Here is a 19,680-nt window from a genome sequence, read left to right as displayed (position 1 = left end):
AAAGACAGCTCTTTTTCCGTAATGCGTTTAATAGTTAAGTCTTAACAAGACACTTTAGAACAGATTCGATTGGATATCAAGCACACGGAAGAGTCTGTTGGGAAGGACTCCGCATTACAACCGTTTCAAGAAGTTGGGCTTTAAATTGAAGAAAAAAATTTATAAATTGGAGTCTAAGATTTCTGAAGCTAAGTGGGTAAAATTTGTCTGGGACTTGTTAGACTATTGTATGGATATAGTATATATCAGGTTCAGGGCGAAGTCAGACGAGCGTCTTTTTGCGCGCACCTATGTGCGCAAAAAAGTGCGTCTGCTAGAACCATTGATTGCCTATGATGTGTTCACATGTCCGTCTTTTGCAGGCGCAAAATACTTGCACCTGCAAAAGATAGGACATTTGTGCACCGGGAAGGTCCATACCGCGCGGAAAGCACTCTTTCCGTGGGGATAAAGGAACCCCCTGCCGCAGCTGTAACAGCTGTGGCAAAGGAGCAATGCCATCCCATTGCTTTTAATCAGGCCAATGCTACAGCCACCGGCCCCATTGAAAGCAATGGAATGCAGCAAACACCCGCAGTGATTTTCAGGGAATGGCTTGAAAAATAAGCCCTTCCCTGAAAATAATCCCTTGCAATATATATATATATATATATATATATATACACACATACTGACCTCTCCACCGCTGTTGGGCTCTGGCACGTCTTGTCTGTGTCTGAAAGGGCTGTTTCTGATTGGCTGAGTCCTCAGCCAATCACAGGCAGCACTCAGCCATTCATTGAATGACAGCTGAGCATTCAGCCATTCATTGAATTCAATGAATGGCTGAACACTGCTTCTGATTGGCTGAGCGCTGTGACTAATCACAGGCAGTGCTCAGCTGTCATTCCATGAATGGGTGAGCGCTGCTTGTGATTAGTTGAGCGCTGAGCCAATCAGGCACAGCCCTTTTAAATCCCCACCTGAAAGAGCTTCAGAACACTGCTGGGACTGCACAGTCATGACACGCTGGAGCCCGACACCGGCGGAGAGGTGAGTATATATATATATATATATATATATATATATATAAAGCTGAAAGCCCTCACTGACTGACTGACTGACTGACTGACTGACTCACTGACTCACTGACTCACTGACTCACTGACTCACTGACTGACTCGCCAAAAGTTCTCCAACTTCCCGATATCGTAGAAACATGAATCTTGGCACGAGCATAGATTATCTCCAAAATAGGAAAAGTAATTGGGTCCCAACTCGATTATTCAATTCTAGCGCAAAAGAATTGGCGTCGAAATTTTACGTACATAATCTAATTCTCTCACTTCCCAATGCCTTAGAAACTTAAAATTTGGCACGGGCATTGATTATGACATAAATAGGAAAAGCTAATGGGTCCCACCTCGATTATTTAATTCTATGCGCAAAAGAATTAGCGTCCAAATTTTACGTACGGAATCTAATTTTCTCACTTTCCGGTGTCATAGAAACGGGAAATTTGGCACGAGCATTGATTATGTCATAAATAGGAAAAGCTAATGGGTCCCAACTCGATTATTCAATTCTAGCGCAAAAGAATTGGCGTCTAAATTTTACGTACGAAATGTAATTTTTTCACTTTCCGGTGTCATAGAAACAGGAAATTTGGCACGAACATTGATTATGTCATAAATAGGAAAAGCTAATGGGTCCCAACTCCATTATTCAATTTTATGCGCAAAAGAATTAGCGTCCAAATTTTACGTGCGGAATGTAATTTTTTCACTTTCCGGTGTCATAGAAACATGAAATTTGGCACGAGCATTGATTATGTCATAAATAGGAAAAGCTAATGGGTCCCAACTCGATTATTCAATTCTATGCGCAAAAGACTTAGCGTCCAAATTTTACGTATGTAATCTAATTCTCTCACTTCCTGATGTCATTTTATATAAAGGAAACGTCGCATGGTTACCTCCCCGTGGTGTTTCCTGGGTAACGCAGAGAACCATGCAAAATGGTGAACATATGTTTTTCCTCAGTATCTCTAAAGTAACCACGACTTCATAAGATTTTCCGTGTGAACACCAGATAAACACCAGTACCAAATTAACTCGGGCGAAGCCGGGTATATCAGCTAGTGTGTGTATATATATATATATATATATATATATATATATATATATATATATATATTTTCCCCACAGCAAGGGATAATCTTGCTGAATGAATGACAGGCGTGAGCTGTCTGTGATTGGCTGAGCGCCTATTTTTATCTTTATTTTTCCATTGACGGAGCTTAATGGGAGCTGTTTTTTTTTCAGGACATACTCCAATCTTCATTTATCTGATGTTTGGAAACATATAACATTTGGATTCCTTTTTATTCACTTTTTTTCTAGAGGCAAGATTAACAAAATCTACAATTCTGACATGTTTTTATTTTTTCACCGTGCAATATAAATATGATAAATGCATTCTGCAGACTGGTGTTATTATGTCAATAGCAAATTTATGTAGGGTTTGAGGGGGGGGGGGGGGGGGTTGCAACTTTTTTCCACTTTAAAAAAAATATATATTTTTTGTTTATCACTACATTCAAAACCCCCTAATATTTTTCATTTTTGTCAATGGTGCTGTGAAAGGGTTTTTTTTACAGGATGAGTTGTACTTTATAATAGTACCAGTGCACCATTTTGATCACTATCTATTTTTGTAAGGGGAGATAGGTTTCTTTAGATGGTGGGGATTGGCTGCACAAGTGAGGGGGCCAAACATGTCTGAGCAGCAGATTCTGCAGTTGTTAAGTAATCATGGCGATCTGGGCTGGATGAAATAGAAAAGGAAATGGGACGACTCCATTCAAAGGAGATTTCACCTGTAAATCACTGAATTTAACTGCTGTGTATTTATATTTTATATATTGTTTGGGGTTGCTCTGCATTGCTGTGCAGGACAGCATAATGAATACACATGTAACTGAGGCATATACTAAGCAAGCTCTTTAACTTACCATCCTGATGGAAGCTGAGTACACAAAATGACAGAATTTTAGTCAAGACTACTTACAATTTTGAGCTGCTTTACTCTTTATTGTGCATTAATAAAAAAGTTTGCAGTATATTTACCAGCGTACATTTCATCATTTTAATGAATTAGTTCTCTCATAATGTCAAAAAACGGAAAGGTGGCAGACAGCTAAATTATGCAACAAAACAGCCATTGTTGTGTTGTTTTACATATGGCTGTCTTTTTGGCAGATATCGTATGGGCTTTATTAAGTATATAGTTATGTAATTCAATATTACAGAAGGAAATATAATGACCTACATCCTATGTGAAATGTGCATAACAGAGTTCTGGTAGCTATTATAACATATTCAGTCTATTGGATCCCCATTTCCAGTGACTTGACTCAATGTATTCTTCTTTTCAGCGGAAACTAAGATCTGTTTTAAGTACTACCATGGTGTAAGTGGAGCCCTACGTGCTACAACTCCCAGCATCACTGTGAAAAATCCATCCGCCCCAGTAAGTTATGTTCATACAATTATATGTTAAGATATTTTGATATTTTTCTAATTTCTATGTGTAATTCTCACTCATATACTTGGTGTTACATTCCTGCATGGTGAAAGCACGGCACCCCTCAGGGACATCACTAACATGTTAGACCAAGATGTAGTTAATGTGCATAATTGATCAATATAGACATATATCATCAAAATGTGGGGAACACAAAATAGGGCAAATAGCGGTAACAAATACAGAGATGGGAACGCTATTCCTAACCAATTTTGGTGTCATAGACCCCCATCTAGAAGCAGTGTGATTGCCCAAATAGGGGGGGATCACATCAGGGACCTAAGGGGCCTAGTCTATTCCTAGATGGAGGATAGGGAAGATGTTTAATGCAGATGGAAAGAGCAATGTATATAACACAGTACTTGGTAAAAAATCCCCACACAAAATAAATAGCCACAGGTAATTAGCTGACAGGAGCCAACTGCCTCACCAAACACCTCCAGCAGGACAATAACCGGCGGCCATGTAGAGGCGGGCCAAGAATAAATACACTTCCACTATGTCTGATTAGCCGGCTAAGAGACACACCTCCATATAGACCAATCAGTCCATATAGCACAGGAGATGTTGTAGGAGGGTAGTGTAAGAAGGAAAAATTACAGTATACACTGAACTCATTGAGAGATTTCTGCTAGATGACACCTCAGGGGCCTTCTGCCGTGACAGGAAGAAGGCAGCACAAATGTCCGTCATTTGTAAGTTCATGGGAATTTTAGATACCGGGAATTACAGTCTAGACAGCTTGTATGTCATTGTTTATTACATTCTCTTTAAGGTAGAACATACTCCTCTACTGCATTATAAGAGTTTAGCTAAACTCTAAAGCACCGGCCTATAAACCAACTTGTTGACTGTTCCCAATTACAACCGGCAGAACCAGCATGGATAGTATAATAATGATGTATAACTGTTTTAACTATGATCATACTCATACATTATGTATGATTAGCCTACTTCAATGAAAATAGGTAGACACAATTGGGCACATTTACTAATACTGTCTAATAGTTAGGCAGTGCTAACTTTGATTAAACAGCCTTAAAATGCACCAGATTTAGCACAGTGATGGATCCTTAGACTGTCTAGTCCACCATTATACCATTATCGGTTTACGCCAGATATCATACCAAAATTTTGATGCAAATTTAGTGTCATTTTGGCCTCCTTTTCCCAAGCCATGTCCCTTTTTGGATATAGCAAAAAGTGTCTGAAAGTGTCTAAAACATATCTTAAATCTGGTGAAAAGTATGTAAAATAGTTTTCTGGTATTATTTGCACCAGAAAACTGGTGAATTTTTCAATGGTAAGGGTGCATTCAGACGACCGTATATCGGCTCGGTTTTCACGCCGAGCCGATATGCGTCGTCCTCATGTGCAGGGGGGGGGGGAGGATGGAAGAGCCAGGAGCAGGAACTGAGCTCCTGCCCCCTCTCTGCCTCCTCTCCGCCCCTCTGCACTATTTGCAATGGGGAGAGGCGGAACAGGGGCGGGGCTAATTCGCTGAACCTAGCCCCGCCCCATCCCACCTCCTTTCATTGCAAATAGTGCAGAGGGGCGGAGAGGAGGCAGAGAGGGGGCAAGAGCTCAGTTCCTGCTCCTGGCTCTTCCATCCTCCCCTTCCCCTGCACATGAGGACGACGTATATCGGCTCGGCGTGAAAACCGAGCCGATATACGTTCGTGGGAATGCAGCCTAAATCTGCTCCTTTGTGAAAGAAACTTCATTTTACATTTTCTGCCTAGAAAAGTATGCTGCGTACCTATTTTTGGTTGGAAATCCTATTTTGTCGACCTTGGATTTGAGTTAAGCATGTGTCCATCTTTTGTATAATCCTACATATTGAATTAGTACCCAGTGTCATGCAAGACATCTGCAATGTTTGACATTCCATTATGAATTATGTATTACTGTACTGTAATTGTAAGTAGGTGCAGATATGATTACTATGGATTATTCTCTAGGAAATATAGTGTCCCAGAAAAAGGTTTACTTGCTAATACATATTATACTTATCACCATGGCCAACTATATCCACACACGGGAACAAGAGGACTTCACATAATCTAGCCTAATTGCAGCATTCAGACTTTCTAATCCATGTTGCTCCTTTTTATTAACTCCAGAGGATTCCAGTGAAGAACACTTAGCGTAATTGGCATTACTTCATCTGCTGCAAACAATAGTAAGATCAGACCTTGTGAATGCTACACCAAGGGCAATTCTCAAGGGATAGCATCATTCTGTCTCGGCTGATACCTCTGTAGGATATTATTAAGTATGCTGGATGAAGGCATTATATCACCGTGGTTCCATTATGAGGAGATGTTACACGGGAGGTCCACTTACAATCCGTCGCTCTATAGTCATTTGTCACTATTTGTATATAGAGTGTATTTTTTCATTCCTTGTATTTATTAGTCATCAGCTATTTCTAATCTTATTAGAATAATCAGATATTACAGCCTGTAATTGTATACCATAAGCTAGCTGTAGTACATGCAGTCATTGTCCAAAAAATTGTCAAACATCTAGCAGAAGTTGTCTTCTTCCTGCAAAACTCGTCCTGTAGTTCCATCTCAGGCAGATATACAAATGATGAGCGTTGTGGTGTGATTAGATGAACAGTCTTGCCACCCAAAACCCTGAAAGTGGTTCCACCCTTGGCCTATAAAAAGGCTCTCAGAGGCTACTTGTGTGTAGTGGACCTCATTTTCCGCTTGTGTAGAGCTTGTTGACCACTAGACACGTCTACGACACAATCGAGGAGATTTCGCCCAGTTAACAGAGTTGGAGAGGGGGGCATGATTGGACTGTGAGAAGCTGGATGGTCGTATCGATAAACTGTCCATTACCTGGGTCATTCTGGCCAGACTATTTGAAGGTGTTGAGACCAGTGGATGCGTGAGGGCATGCACACAAGACGACTAGGCTCAGGACGCCCTTGTTCTACAACAGGGTGCTAGAGCCTTCATGCCCGCCTAAATCACATTTTGTATCCAAGCTAGAGGCGGTACAACAGAGTACTAGAGCCTCCATGCCCACCTGTATCACATCTTGTATCCAAGCTAGAGGCGGTACAACAGAGTACTAGAGCCTCCATGCCCACCTGTATCACATCTTGTATCCAAGCTAGAGGCGGTACAACAGAGTACTAGAGCCTCCATGCCCACCCGTATCACGTTTTGTATCCAAGGTAGAGGCGGTACAACAGAGTACTAGAGCCTCCATGCCCACCCGTATCACATTTTGTATCCAAGCTAGAGGTGGTACAACAGAGTACTAGAGCTACTTTCACTTACTTATTTCAATGTTACAATCACACAGAACATTTCATCCCCTTCGACAACTTCTAGGGGAGGGATGGGTTTTGACAATGAGTGCAGAAAGATAACTTCTTTAAGCATGAAGAACATTTACATAAAGTGCTTTGTAAATTGGCTACCTATCACAGATCCATTATGTACATTAGGAATATAAAGTAATTTCTGCAATCTTACATTTCACTTTTTCTGCATTATAATGCAGTTCTGCACTGGAAGCAAGTACTGTTATCAGACTTTCTAAAATATCAAATGCTAGATTAAATGGCTTTTCTCATATCATGAAGTTATGGCCTATTACTAGGATACTCCATCACATTATGATCTGTGGGAATCCATTCTCTTGGACCCCAACAGATCCTGAAAATAAATGGGCCCCCGGCTGGTGTAGCACTTCATCCTGTTCCCTATTTTTCTCTGTAAAGCCCCAGGGCTGGAAGCAGCGATGTGTTGGGAAAAGTTAACAGGGCCTTCAGTACTACAATAGCACTTGTTCCCTTCACTTTTAGCATCCTTGGGGGTTCCAGAGGTCAGACTCCCACCAATCATAAAGTGATGATATATCCTAGCGATATGCCAACACTTTATGAGATGGGAAAGGCCCTTTAAAGGAATCTGGCTGTACTGTCCTATTTGTTTTTCATGGTTGTACAGAAGTCTTTTATATATACGATAAGCATCCTCCAAACGTTTTGGAAGTAGAAGGATTTACTGTAACAAGCTGAGCCTACTCAATATTTGTAGTGTGGAAATAAATGTAACTTTGATTAAACAGTTTTCTTCATTTGATTCCTTTCGAAGGATTTTACAAGTAAAAGAAATCCCAGTTGCTGCCATTTTAAACCTCATATCTGTGGAGGTTCCTAATTGGTGAATAGGGACTTTGTATCATGCAGCCTATTAGCTGTTTATGCAGTTAATGGTGGCAGCTTTAGTCCTTCCCCTAATCCTTTCCAGGCCACTATTAATAACAGACAAGTATCAAACAAGGACATTGGTTATTTGTTGCAGATTCTTTGCAGGCATACAGAACGAAACTCTGTGTATTCTGCCCTTTGTGTCAGTCTACACTAGAATTTTTACCTAATCGTGTGTCATTTTATCGCTTCTTCTCTAAATATCATTAATTTGTATGTGCAGTTATACCTACCAATATTACCCCTATACAGTACCCATGTAATGGTAGATACCAGCTTTACACAGGTATTCTGCAGTCCATATAAGTGGTTAACAGTGGTTAGGTGATGTCCCCTCTGAAGTTGTTCACATTCCTTTTTTTTCTCCATCTGGCCCAGACCACCATGAGGACTTTTCCCAGTCACAACTTGTCTTTGCAGATTTTGACATCTTTGCCCTCTCAATTCCCAGCAAACTGCCCTCACTTCCAGACCTCTACACATTGTCCCCATTTATAGTGCTCCACATAGTAATAATACCACCCCTGGTACCCCACACAGTAATAGTATTTCCCTGCTTGTGTCTCCTGTAGGCCCCACATATAGTAAAAGTGCCCTCATTTAGTTAAAATGCCACTTATTTCCCCAGTAAGTAATAATGTCCCCTTTCATCCCCAATCAGTAATAATGCTTCCTTTTGCCCTATCAGTAATAATGTCTCTTTTTGCCCCAATCAATAACGTCTTCTTATACCCCCATTATGTCGCAATGCCTCACTGTTAAGTGCCTCATTTCTCCCCAATTAATAAAAATGCCTCATTTCCCCCAACCAGTAATAATGCCTCCTTTTCGCCCACAATCAATAATACTGCCTCCATTTTTCTCTAATCAACAATCATGGTTCCTTTTTCCTCCACTCAATAATAATGTATTGTTACATGCAGTAATAAAAAAAACACCTATACTCACCCCAGTTGCTGCTGCTGTCCACACCGCTTTCCTGCTTACTTATAATAGCGCGATAATGTGATTGCTGAAGCCAATCCCCTTCTTCAGCATTGGCTTAGTCTAGTAATTGGCCGGAGTGATCATGTGTCCTACCCAGAGGTGAGCAAGAAGCAGCATGAACTGCAGCAACTGGGGTGACTATATGTGTTTTATTTTATTAAATTTCCTCCTCTCATTTGAAAACATGGGATTACAGTTGGCCACTGCAAAAAATTGTATACTGCGCAAAGTATATATATATTTTTTTTACCACTGTGGCTAATGGCTGATATTTGCCACTGTATGGTGGCATATATAGGAGGTATACATCAAAGTTAGATGTCGGGGATACACCTGAAGTATACCCCAAATGAGATGTGAGCAGCTTTATTCATTTTTTAAATTTCCTTCTGTTTCTTTTTCTTCTATGTTTTATTAAGTTTGAGACAAAAATATTACAGCGAGTGGATGTCAAATGGACATATAAGGAAATAAGCATGAATATTTAAGTACGGATATTTAAAAACATAACGTGAATGATAGATGCATAGAATATATCCATATAGAATACAGCCAATATAACAGATTCCATATTTCAGATTGTTAGAACAGCACTGAGGTCAATTCCACAGGTACAGTAGGGCGCTATAGACTTCTATGGTTGACGTATTTCGGCTCCACGCAAGCTTGGAAGTTGTATAAAGCTATAATATGATTTGTGCCTTGGTACATATTCTAAACTACAGAAGCAATCAAATCCAGGAACTAAATTGCCCTGCAAGGAACTGAGCATTGCTCATAATTTGAGAAGAAGTGTATAGCATATTCAGAAATCACATACTAAGAGAAGAATGGGTATCATCTCTCTTTCGGGAAAGCACCTAGAAGGTGTGAGGAGAATTATAGGGACATCCACTCTCCTCTGGGAAGTATGCAAATGGGAAGATGGAACAATACCTCTACAGCGCCACCTATTGGAAAGCAGCATTCCTGCAAGACATTGTCAGACCTTTTAACAATCCTTGTAACAATGACTGGGAATTGTGAGTCAAAGCCACAATCTACTCCGGAAGGAAAAGATAACCATGCACGGACAGCTGTTTCAGGGTGATTGCCGCTGTAGAGGTATTGTTCCGTCTTCCCATTTCATACTAAGGCCTTAGTCACACGGGCGTTTATTGCCGCGATTTGCGCATGCGCATGCGTCCGGCGATTTTTTAAAACCATTGCTTTGCAATGGTATCGGACACATGAGCGCTTTTTATGCGCTCGTCCGATAAATTAGAGAACAGAAATCGCAGATCGCACCTATCTGCGATCTGCGATTCCTGTTCTCTTCTCTATATGCGCTCAATGGGGCCGGCGGCAGCAGCGCCGACCCCAATGAGAACATATAGAAGACAAATCATTCTTCTCTGCCACAGCTGGAACAGCTGTGGCAGAGAAGAACGATGTTTGCCCATTGAATTCAATGGAGCGGCAATACAGCCGCTCCATTGAAAGCAATGGGCTGCCGGCGTGCGTGGGGTTAATTGTCGGGAAGGGGTTAAATATATAACCCCTTTCCTGCAATGCATCCTGAAAAGTGAAAAAATAAAAAAAATGTATGTACTTACATGCTCCCGGCAGCTGGAGATCCCCGCGGCGGTCCTGCAGTGGGTGTGAAGGGTGTGTGACTCAGGCTTGCCCCTGATTGGCTCAGCCTGAGCCAATCAGAGGCTTATCTCAGTCACACCCATTCATGAATTCATGAATGGGTGTGACTGAGACTTGCTTCTGATTGGCTCAGCGCTGAGCCAATCAGGGGCAAGCCTGAGTCACACCCCCTTCACACCCACTGCAGGCCGGCCGCCGGGATCTCCAGCTGCCGGGAGCATGTAAGTACATACATTTTTTTTATTTTTTCACTTTTCAGGATGCATTGCAGGAAAGGGGTTATATATTTAACCCCTTCCCGACAATTCATCCCACACTCGCCCGCAGCGCTTGCATTCAATGGAGCCGCTGTATTGCCGTCTCCATTGAATCCAATGCGCTGGACAGCTCCGGCCCGTTTCTAATGAAACGCGGCTAAGAGCAGATTTTCGGGCGATTTTTGGGGCGATTTTTCGGCGCCGGTCACGCGATTTGCGCATGCGCATCCGTCATGCGATGCGCAAATCGCGTGAAAAAACGCCCGTGTGACTAAGGCCTAAGGGAAAACATGTTAGGCTGCTTTCACATCTGAGGTGAGGATTCCTTTTTTCTGCTCCATTCGTGGGAGCAGGAAAGAGGAATCTTCCGACCGAATGGATTAGTCTTGTGATGGAGCAGAACAACTCCAAATGGACCCCATTAACTATAATGGAGTCCATTCAGTTTCCGATCAACTTCCCGGCATTTTAATGGAAGAAAGAGCACTGAATGCAGCACTATTTCTTTTGGTATTTTGTGCCATATCTGCGACTGAACCTCTGAACGTAGGTTCCAGCACAGATGTGAAGGCAGCCTTACTGCTTAATAAAGTCTATGGAGTATGCATCTAATGTGCCTAGCACAGAACATATGCAACTGGAAAGCCACCTGTCTGATATTGCTAATCCCATAAAATCCCCATGGTAATAATTTTTAAAACGTTAATCCCTCTGCTTCCTGGATCCTTTCCTAAAAATCCACTAATCCCAATACACGTTTTTGATCTTTAGAGTAATGTAGGATTTTTTACGAAAGTGCAATTCTCAAATAATGACATCAATCACAATTGGAGGGTAAAATCCTTCTAAGGCCTTAGTCACACGGGCGTTTTTTCGCGCGATTTGCGGATCGCATGACGGATGCGCATCCGCAAATCGCGTGACCGGGGCCAAAAAAATCGCCCGAAAAATCTGCTCCTAGCCGCGTTTCATTAGAAATGGGCCGGAGCTGTCCAGCGCATTGAATTCAATGGAGCCTGCAATACAGCAGGCTCCATTGAAAGCAATGCGCTGCGGGCGAGCACGGGATGAATTGTCGGGAAGGGGTTAAATATATAAGCCCTTCCCTGCAATTCATCCAGAAATGTGTAAAAATAAAAAAAATATATATATACTCACCTTGTCCCGGCAGACGGAGTTCATGAATTCATGAATGGGTGTGAGTGAGACCTGCCTCTGATTGGCTCAGCGCTGAGCCAATCAGGGGCAGGTCTGACTCACACCCCCTTCACACCCACTGCAGGCCGGCCGCGCGGAACTCCGGCTGCCGGGAGCAGGTGAGTATGTATATATTTTTTATTTTAACACTTTTCTGGATGAATTGCAGGGAAGGGCTTATATATTTAAGCCCTTCCCGACAATTCACCCCGCGCACGCCGGCAGCCCATTGCTTTCAATGGAGCGGCTGTATTGCCGGCTCCATTGAATTCAATGGGCAAACATCGTTCTTCTCTGTCACAGCTGTTACAGCTGTGGCAGAGAAGAATGATTTGTCTTCTATATGTTCTCAATGGGGTCGGTGCTGCTGCCGCCGGCCCCATTGGGCGCATATAGAGAAGAGAACAGGAATCGCAGATCGCAGATAGGTGCGATCTGCGATTTCTGTTCTATAATTTATCAGACGAGCGCATAAAAAGCGCACATGTGTCCGATACCATTGCAAAGCAATGGTTTTAAAAAATCGCCGGACGCATGCGCAAATCGCGCGAAAAAACGCCCGTCTGCCTAAGGCCTAATGATAATTTTAAATCAAAACTGGACTATGAGAGATAGATTTTACAATTTACCAGTATATAATTAGCATTCTCATATCCACAACCAGGTTGTCAAAGAGCGATGCTGACATTTCATTTGATTTTTTACATTTTTGTTAGGTATAGCAGACAGGTCTGCTGCTCTGCCCTGTCTGTTATTTGAGTTTGTATTCATTTTGCTCCAGCTTCTCCGGAGGTAACAGTTCCTTACTACTCCACTCAAGTGGACGCTATCCAGTGCTTCCGGGTTGTTGTTCTTCTATGACAGCTCGTGGCTGCTGCTCCTGCAGTATCTCTGTGATTACTGATCTCAAGTCTGCTGTAGCTGTAAGATACTTGTGCTTTATTCTGATCTCCTGTTTCTGCTCACATCCCCAGTTCCTGTTTCTGCTTGGTATGTCCTGTTCCGGTTAGGGCCTTGACAGCGTTATGCAGTGCCCAGGTTCCAGCACGGGGCCGTCCTTGCTGGGACGATCACTCCACTCTATTAGGCAGGGACTTCATTCCCCCTCACCAGCTCAGGGCTAGCTCAGTTCCAGTCTCTGCCTCGTACCAAGCTTTATGCTGAGGAGTGAGCATCTGGTCCCTGAGTCGGCTGTCAGTCCTGCCGGGTGGTTTCCCTGCTCGGAGGAATGACACAGTGGTTCCACACCCGAATACACAACAATTTAACTAATAAATCAGGGCTAATTTTAGGGAATAGTAAACTGGACAATTGACAGCATGTAAATCTTCACAATTATTGACCATCCTGGATGGCTATTAAGCCTTTCACTACCCAAGACCATCAAGAAACTAGAGAAAAAACAAACAAACAGTGCTCCGTAATGTGGATGTACAGTGTCAAATACAGAGGAGAAGAGGAATAATGGTACCTGAATGCCAAAGGAGCAAGCAATTGAATGCATCCTGGTAGTAGCAACCTTCCAAACTCAGATAGATAAAGCTTCTACACCAATGCAGAGAAGAAAAAAACAAAGGCGTGAGAAATCAGATGAGAGGATAACTTGTGGGCAATGTGTTTCAGCGTTGTATGGATGCCTGAAACTAGCCTTTTTTGCAGAAAGGCCAGATGAAGGCCGGTACGGTGCTGAAACTCATCCACAAGGTGTCCTCTCATCTGATTTTTTCGTCCAACCATGCCATTAAACTTGCTTTCTTTCTTCTCTAGACTATTATAGGCCTAATCATCTATCCCTTCCCTAAGCACTGAATGGTCACTTTGTAAGAGACACCTGCTATTTCATGATTGCAATTTTCCTGAATGAAAATTAAACAAATGACCCGCGAGTGCAGCGTAAAATCATGTGAGCATGTTTTCCATGGATCAGTTTCAGTGTGAATCCACATTAGAATGAGAAAATTGAGCAATCTGAGAGACCGTGCCCCAAAACAGACCAAAAACCGCACCAAAAAAAACACATTCAGCATAGATATACTTTCTATTACAATTTAAATATTGCATGCCAATTGGATAATAAAACAGAATCTTCCACTTTTAATTTGATATTTTAATAATGCTCTGCATGTTTGCAGGGAAACTGTTTCTTGTTTTTCTTTCCCACATGCTTCCTGGGTGTCAATCCGGATAAGCAAATTTCCCTTTTTTCTTTATGTATCCACCCCAAAATTTATAAATTAAGAATTTATAAAAAAAAAAAACCCACAAAAAAAGCACCCAAAATCGCATCCGATCTAGTGACCCCCAATAATTGCCCCAGGAGTAATTCTGACCCTCCAATAATGTCCCCAGCAGAAATAGTGCTCCCCAATAGTCGCCCCAGCAGAAATAGTGACCCCCCAATAGTTGTCCCAGTAGTAATAGGGACCCCCAATAGTTGCCCCACTGGTAATAGGGACCCCCAATATCTGCCCCAGTAGTAATAGTCCCACCACCCACCCCGCGACACTGCCCCCAGTAGTAATAGTGACACTACCCACCCCTTGACCCCCTGGCACTACCCCCAGGAGTAATAGTGACACCCCCCACACCCGACACTGCCCCCAGTAGTAATAGTGACACCACCAACCCCCGACACTGACCCCCCTTCCCCGACACTGCACCCAGTAGTAATAGTCAGCCCCCCCCCCCCCCACTTACCCTTCAGCTAAGGACAGTCAGCCGGTGGATGCTGCTGTCAGGATTGGCTTCAGCACGAACATTTGAGTGAACTGCAAATGCGCAAAAAATCAGACGTGCGTTCCCGAAAGCAAACGAGCCCATAAGAGCTTCTGCACCTGCAAGACAAGAAAAGAAGACTGGCTGGAGAATTTGTCATATCCAGGGACGATAGAATGGTAAGTATAGATGGGGGCACCTGTTTAGGTAAGTATATAACTTATGTATGGCTCATTTACAAAGCACACAGTATATTGTGATACAGAAGTACATACATGCACTAGTCATGGCCGGACAACCCCTTTAAGTAGGCAGACGTAGATTAGGATATGGTTTTAAAGATAGTAAAACAATATGGAAGGTCTAACAGTAATAATTAATTTGAATTAAGTTATAATCGAGCATAGTGATCAATTGTTCTTCTTTTGTAAATTATATGTATACAGATGATAAAGGTTGTAATTTACAAAGTATAAAGATTTCAAATTACATCACATCATTATCTAGTAGCATCGTCTGACTTGTAGATGAGCAGCCGGAGAGGACCACTTTCAAACAGCTCCAAAACAGAAAAAATTCTCCCGGAAACTGGACAAGTGGAGCATCCGCTTAACTTGTCTGAATGACTTCTGTCTTAGTTCCGGAAAATAAAACTTTTATACTATCTTAGTAAAAAAAAGCCTATGTGTCTATTTCTAGTCTTCATTAAAAAATGACATAATTTTGTGCCATGAGACAGAAAAGCAAACCTATTGCATGTTATCTTTTTATAAAACATACACAGCTGATCCTCCTCCCAGACACACGATAACACGACTCTTTTTTGTGTGCTAACTTACTCTTAAGACATACACATCTTTATGTTATTGCATCTTCTTGCCATCCAAGGGAATGACATCAATACTTCTTTCATCAACAGCTTCTACATAACTGTACAGACAGGCAGCTTTCCGTCTAGGTGAAGTTTCAGCAGAGGATACAAAATGTCAGAGAATCCTTTAATATTTTATATAAACGAATGGTTTTAATATCATCTTCATTAGAGATGAGCGAGCCTACTCGGCCACGCCCCTTTTTCGCCCGAGTACCGCGATTTTCGAGTACTTCCGTACTCGGGCGAAAAGATTCGGGGGGCGCCGTGGGTGAGTGGGGGGTTGCAGCGGGGAGTGGGGGGGAGAGGGAGAGAGAGAGGGCTCCCCCTGTTCCCCGCTGCTACCCCCCGCGCCGCCACGCCACCCCCCCGGCGCCCCCCGAATCTTTTCACCCGAGTACTGAAGTACTCGAAAATCACGGTGCTCGATCGAGTACTTACTCGAAACGAGTAGGTTCGCTCATCTCTATTTCATTGCTTGACGTGTCTGCATCTGAAATTACTCAGCAAAATGTATTTCATATATAAATCTTAAAATGTGTGAGGAGAATGCGAAGAAACTACAAAGGAATGCAACTTGTGAAATGTTTTACATAACATTAACCCCTTAAGGACGTGGCCTAGTTTGGTACTTAAAGGGGTTTTCCCACTACTTAAAATTGCTCCACAGCCACTCTTTACTTCCTCATTGCTGCTGACCCAGACATGTGACAGCTGCAGCCAATCACTGGCTATAGAAGGTCGTTGCTGTAGTTAATGAATGGCTGCAGCAGTCACAGGTCTGGGAAAACCATTTTTTGGGGATTTTTATCTTCACTTTTCAAAAGCCATGACCATTTTATTTTTCTGCCATATGAAGCTTTGCTTGATGAGCAGTAGTTTTTATTGATACCATTTTGAGGTACATATAATGTATTGCATAACTTTTATTAATTTTGGCGTGGTTAACCCCTTCCTGCTCCAGGACGTACATTTAACCCTGGAGCATCGGGGTATGTATGAAGAGAGGTCGTGGGGCGACCTCTCTTCATACAGCGTGGGCGTCAGCTGTTTATTATAGCTGACACCCACGGGCAATAGCTGCAATCAGCCGTATGGCCGATCGCGGCTATTAACCCTTTAAATGCCCCGAACATCGGTCTCGTATGGCCCCCAGCGGTGAGATCGAGGGAGCCGTGCAGGTGTCATGGCTGCTATAGCATTACGTCATACCGCAGGAGCAATCAAAACATAGCATGTTGTAGTCACCCAGGGGGACTTAAAAGAAAAGTTAAAAAAAAAAAGATCAATAAAGTTTTATTAATTGTAAAAAAAAAAAAAAAGTTATAAAAGTTCAAATCCACCCCCCTTTTGCCATATTTATAATAAAAAAAAAATCAAAATCTTAAAAGAAAAATACATATTTGGTATCACCGTATCCATGAAAGTCCGATCTATCAAAGTAGTGCATTATTTACCCTGCAAGGTGAACGTCGTCCGAAAAAAAAACAAAAACCCAAAAATGCACTTTTTCAGTTACCCTGTCTCCCAGAAAAAATGCAATGAAAAGCAATCAAAAAGTCGTAAGTATTCCGAATTGGTACTATCGGAACCTACAGGACATCCCGCAAAAAATGAGCCCTCGCTTAACCACGTCGACGGAAAAATAAAAAAGTTATTGCACGCAGGAGATGGCGGCAGAAAATAATTGAAAAAAATTAAATGTCTTTGAAAGAAAAGAAAGAGTAGTACAGTAAAAAAAACCTATACAAGTTTGGTATCGTAGCAATTGTACTGACCCATAGAATAAAGTTATCATGTCATTTTTGTTGCAGTTTGTGCGCCGTAGAAACAAGATGCACTGAAAGATGGCGGAATGTCGTTTTTTTAAAATTTTACTCCACTTAGAATTTTTTTAAGTTTTTCAGTAGATTATATGGTACTTTAAATAGCACCATTAAAAACTACAACTTGTGCCGCAATAAACAACAAGCCCTCGTCGATGGAGAAATGAAGGAGTTACAATTTTTTAAAAGGGGGGAGGAAAAAACAATAATGGAAAAAAAAAAGGGGCTGCGTCATTAAGGGGTTACAGGGTGAAAAAACAACAATTCTGACATTTTTTATTTTATTTTTTACAGCATTCACTAATTGACATGACACATATTTTCTGTGGGTTGGTACGATTATGATGATTCCAAAATAATTTTTCCACGTTTGCGCAATAAAGCACTTTTTGAAAAAAATAATTTAATATTGGCATCTCTATTAACAGACCCATAACGTTTTCATTTTTTCATGGATAGAGCTCTGTGGGGACTTACGTTTTTACATGATGAGCTGTAGTTTTTATTGGAATAATTTTGATCATTTTTATTGTGTTTTTTTAGGAAGTGAGCAAAATGAACCAAAAATAAGCATTCAGACTTTTTTTGTAGTGTATGCTATGTGGTATAAAAAGTATTCTCAGTTTTTTTTGTACGAGCTATTACAGATACACTGATGCTAAACATGCATTTTTGTGTTTATTAAAAAAAAGGTAAAGTGTACAAAAAAAGTTTATGTGTATATATATATATATATATATATATATATATATATATATATATATATATATATATACATAATACATGTATTGTCTGGTTTCCTTACCAGTACTTGCTATGTCAGACCTGGGGTCATTGACTGGTGTCTGTTTACCATGGCAACCCATCGACCCTCTGGGATTGGATGGCAGAGGGGTCAGTAACATCATAGAGAGAGCTCCCTCCCTCTGTTAACTCTATACATGTCGCAATCAACATTAATTGCGGCTTATATGGGTTTATCAGCGGGAAACAGTTTTCTCTCTAATCTCCGCCGTTGCAGCAGGACCCTGGCTGTCAATCATATTTTTCTCTGCCTGAATCAAAGCAAACGGCTTTTAGCTGGAACTCTCAATGGAACCGCAAATGGAACCATAAGCTTTCATTAGTCAATCATAAACCAAGAGCTATGGTGGCATTATCTCGTGGTCACTGAGACACAGGTGAAATTTAGCAGGTTTCCCCGGGCCCTCACGAACCAATGTTAAAATAGCAGCCAGTTCACAGAAGTGGGGAGAGCCTGGAGTGGTGATCAGGTCCTCCTCATCATCAACTGTAGAGGCTTCTTCAAGATGCAGATACAAAGCTGTGTGATCTCTACAAAATGAGTGCATGTTATACAGTTTCTTGGTGTAGATATCAGGATTCCATGTTAGCAGCCATGTTTCTTCTATATTTTGGACCCGCTCCTGGTTTTCGCTTAGAAAATGCTGATTAAAAGTATTGATGAGTGAATAAGCCCTCCTGCACAATATCATAAATGCAATTTTTACATATTTTTCTCATTTGTTAATTTACAGGTCTGCGCAAGATGAGACCGTGCTACATTGTATCTATTCTCCAACATTTAGGGCTTCTTCAGACAACTGTAGATATACAATATGCGCTTGCAATGCAGAAAGAATAGAACTCATTGATGTCAAGGGGTTTGCTCTCATGAACATGTTTTGCATGCTCATTTCTCGCGCTTGGAAAAAAATAGGACCTGTTCAATTTTTGTGCACATTTTCACACCAAGGGCCCCATAGAAGTCTATCGGGGGGGGGGGGGGGCGTAAATCCGCACTCAATATCCACGCAAATGCACAATACGCTGCGCCACTATAAAAAAAGAACGAATCTGGAACTGATTGGGCTAAATAGCCTTTTATATCACAGCAGGGGGTGTCATGCGCATGTGAACTAGCCCTGCATAAGCGAAAATTACACAACTATGCACCAATCTACGCGCAAATCTACCTCATCAAACCTTGTCCACAGTGCAAATATGTTGCGCTGAAGCATGTGCAGTTGCACATATGGTCGTCTGCAGCAGCCCTTGGTCTCACATATTCATGCATTATGCACTAGGAAATTTTGAGTAATCTTTGACAATTTTCTTTAAAATATTTTTTCTTATAAATGTTCCCAAATCTAAATTAGAATACCCCTTTAAAACCTCTCATGACATAAGGGGGTCTCAGATGCTGCCTGAGTGTCTGAGTCTGAGGCCTTATCTTTATGTCACAAGATAATTTATTAGAAAAACACGGCATCTTTCTTCTAAAACAATATTATACCTGTCCGCTGGTTGTGTGTGTTATTACAGTGCAGTCCCATTCACATCAATGGAACTGAGCCACAATTCATGAACAGTTATACCGCTGTACTCATG

General features: G+C 41.7%; 1 protein-coding gene across 1 annotated transcript in view; it reads left to right on the top strand.

The window, feature by feature from the left end:
- The window catches only part of LOC136590990 (E3 ubiquitin-protein ligase HECW1-like), a 186,977-nt gene that overhangs the window by 38,498 nt on the left and 128,799 nt on the right, over positions 1-19,680 (top strand). Inside the window, exon 3 of the mRNA XM_066588455.1 lies at positions 3,416-3,510. Within this exon, the coding sequence (XP_066444552.1) occupies positions 3,416-3,510 (95 nt within the window). The remainder of the gene's footprint in view (positions 1-3,415; positions 3,511-19,680) is intronic.

Source organism: Eleutherodactylus coqui, unplaced genomic scaffold (assembly GCF_035609145.1).
Source record: "Eleutherodactylus coqui strain aEleCoq1 unplaced genomic scaffold, aEleCoq1.hap1 HAP1_SCAFFOLD_26, whole genome shotgun sequence".
Lineage (NCBI taxonomy): Eukaryota > Metazoa > Chordata > Amphibia > Anura > Eleutherodactylidae > Eleutherodactylus > Eleutherodactylus coqui.
This window is presented reverse-complemented; position numbering and strand designations above follow the sequence as displayed.